The sequence below is a fragment of the Octopus bimaculoides genome, unplaced genomic scaffold, assembly GCF_001194135.2.
Source record: "Octopus bimaculoides isolate UCB-OBI-ISO-001 unplaced genomic scaffold, ASM119413v2 Scaffold_110616, whole genome shotgun sequence".
Classification (NCBI taxonomy): Eukaryota; Metazoa; Mollusca; class Cephalopoda; order Octopoda; family Octopodidae; genus Octopus; species Octopus bimaculoides.
The window spans coordinates 12,277-14,947 of record NW_026428378.1 but is presented as its reverse complement, the minus strand read 5'-3'; the positions used below and the strand labels follow the sequence as shown (position 1 = coordinate 14,947).

At 40.8% G+C, this 2,671-nt stretch overlaps 1 protein-coding gene across 1 annotated transcript in view; it reads left to right on the top strand.

The window, feature by feature from the left end:
- Positions 1 to 9: 9 nt before the first annotated feature.
- LOC106879919 (uncharacterized) overlaps positions 10 to 2,671 on the top strand; it is a 12,636-nt gene continuing 9,974 nt past the window's right edge. The window contains exons 1-3 of the mRNA XM_014929671.2: positions 10 to 106; positions 1,075 to 1,216; positions 1,516 to 1,640. Of these exons, the coding sequence (XP_014785157.1) occupies positions 37 to 106; positions 1,075 to 1,216; positions 1,516 to 1,640 (337 nt within the window). The 5' untranslated portion in view covers positions 10 to 36. The remainder of the gene's footprint in view (positions 107 to 1,074; positions 1,217 to 1,515; positions 1,641 to 2,671) is intronic.

The window sequence follows — 2,671 nt, the reverse complement described above, 5'->3', positions numbered from 1 at the left end:
GGAGAATTGGTGGACAAATACCTGAAGACCAACAGAATGAAGTTAGAATGTGGTGGCCATGGCCAGGAGACGGCCACCTTGAAGAAACATTCGGAAAGTACCACAGGTGAGTACTTGCTCCTGGTTTCTCTCTACTACTACTACTACTACTACTACTATTGATGATGATGATGATGATGATCCTTTCTGCTCTAGGCACAAGGACTGAGATTCGAGGGAGAGGGATGAGGTGATTACATCAGCCCCAATGTTTCCTTGGTGCTTAATGTATCGACCCTGGCGGAATTTGAACTCAGAACGGTTCTCCTGTGTCAGTGTTCAGCATCTGAACAACCTACACAAATGATTTTGTTTGATAGGGACCAAATGTATTTGCTGTACATTAGCTCACCTGTCCCTCCATCAAATTGGCGTCGTCTGAACAGGTGCACAAGTGTACCTTGAGTCAGGTGTTGAAGTGATGACGGAGCAACCGGAGATGAAGTATTTTGCTCAAGAACCCAATGCACCACCTGGTCTGGGAATTGAAACCACAATCTCTCGATTACGAGTGCAACACCCAGACCACCAGGGCATGCACCATCACAGTAATAGCCAAGGCAACACCAACATCCTCTCAACGATTAGCTGGAGACGATTTTTAAGATGAGAATATCTGAAATAAACTCTATTGCTCTCACAAATGAGAATACCAAAGATTAATCCAGAATCCTTGTCCAGTACTGGATCGATCCCAAAATCTAATCAGTTTGTGCCAGTCATGAGGTCAAACATCCCTGAAAGTTTGTCAAATCCATTCAGCAGTTCTTGAGATATCTTGTCCACAAACAAACAAACAAACTCAACTGAAAACAATACCTCTGCCTTCGCTAAGGCAGAGGTAACAATCTTTTTTTTAATAGTCTTTCTAATAATAATAATAATAATAATCTTTTAGTATTTTTTTAAATAATAATAATAATCTTTTAGTATTTTTTTTAATAATGATAATAATAATAATAATAATAATAATAATAATAATCTTTTAGTATTTTTTTTAATAATGATAATAATAATAATGTTGCTCTACTTCAGTGGTGAACTTCTGTACAGAGACATACATTGAGAAGAAATTCCGCAAATGTGTGAAACTTCTACACCCAGATGTGGACCTGGGTCAAATTATCAACATTACAGGACCAACCTGGACAGAGGATCAGATCAACACCATGTGCAAGTATGTCTCTTTCTCTCTTTTGCTGAGATAGCAGAAACGCCTGTGTGTCGGTGCATATGTGTGTATCATTCATTTGGTTTGCTTGGCTCCTACAGGGTCGATAAAATAAAGTACTGGGGTCAATCATACCAGATCCAGACAAACCTATGATCAAAGACGTCCCAGATGTGACCATCCCATCTTTTATTCAGGCATAGTGTATCTAGGACTACATTATCTAATGTATAGTATAGTACTTAGTATTACTGGCTATGATTGTTGTTGTTGTTGTTATATTTCTGTCTTTCTTTCCTTCCTAGAAACCTGCCCCTTTACAAGCCGTGTCCTGCGAGAATATTTGAAAGTTGTGACATTCCAAAGATGAGGATGCTGGGAAAAGTAACAAACACCATCTTGGAATATATATGTCGTGAAGGTTTCAGAAGTATGTATATATATATATGATTTTATACAAATATGTGTGCGTAACTTGTGTCTAATATAAGGGTGCAGTACCCCTCACCCCCACCCCTCCACCTCAGACTTGTCAGCCAGTTTTAGAGAAAGACCCCAGGGAATATCATTGTGTTTTGGTGTTTGGAAGGGCATCCAGCCATGGAAACCAAACCAGAAACAGACATTGGCTCACGAGGCAGTCCTGTAACTCATCGGATCCGCTCGATTCTTCCAACCCATACCAGCAGGGGATGTGAACATTAAACGATGACAGGGACGATGATGATGATGATGATGTGTGTGTGTGTGTTTGTATCATCATCATCATCATTATCATTTAATGTCCATCTTCCATGCTGGAATGGTTTGGACAGTTTGACTGGAATGGCTAGAAAGGTCAGGGAACTGACCAAGCTACACTGTCTGCTTTGACGCGGTTTCTAACGGCTGGATGCCCTTCCTGATGCTAACCATTTTACAGAGTGCACTGGATGCTCCGTACATGTACGTGTGTGTGTGTGTGTGTGTGTGTGTGTGCATCGCGGAATATTTGTAACTCGTAAACAAATGAAAGCGTGCAGTGTTAACAGAACAATAAAATAACAAACTTAGCTGAAAATAGTTTTCCTTTGTGAAAAGTCTACGGTTGAAAGAAAATGTGTATGCAAAGAAAAAGAGTTGTTGAAAGTCTTATGTACGTGCAAAAGTTCATAGACAATGCAGGGTTTGTATGTTGGGACGAGACGAAAAGTGTGTGTGTGTGTGTGTGTGTGTGGCGAAAAGGTTGCATGTGCGGGCTTTCCTATTTTCTCTAAGTATCTGGGTATGTGGCTATCAAAATGTTGCGCTTCTAGGCTTTCATAGTCGACGACTACCCTTGTGCGTCGACCGTGTTGCATCGCAGTGCAGGGCTTTCTGGTCGACGGAGGGTGCATGTTGGAGGTGACGAAGGTTGTCATTACTTTTTCCCCTTTGGTTTAGCGACTGTTCATATCCAAGTTCTTTAGTTCGAATCAGCAA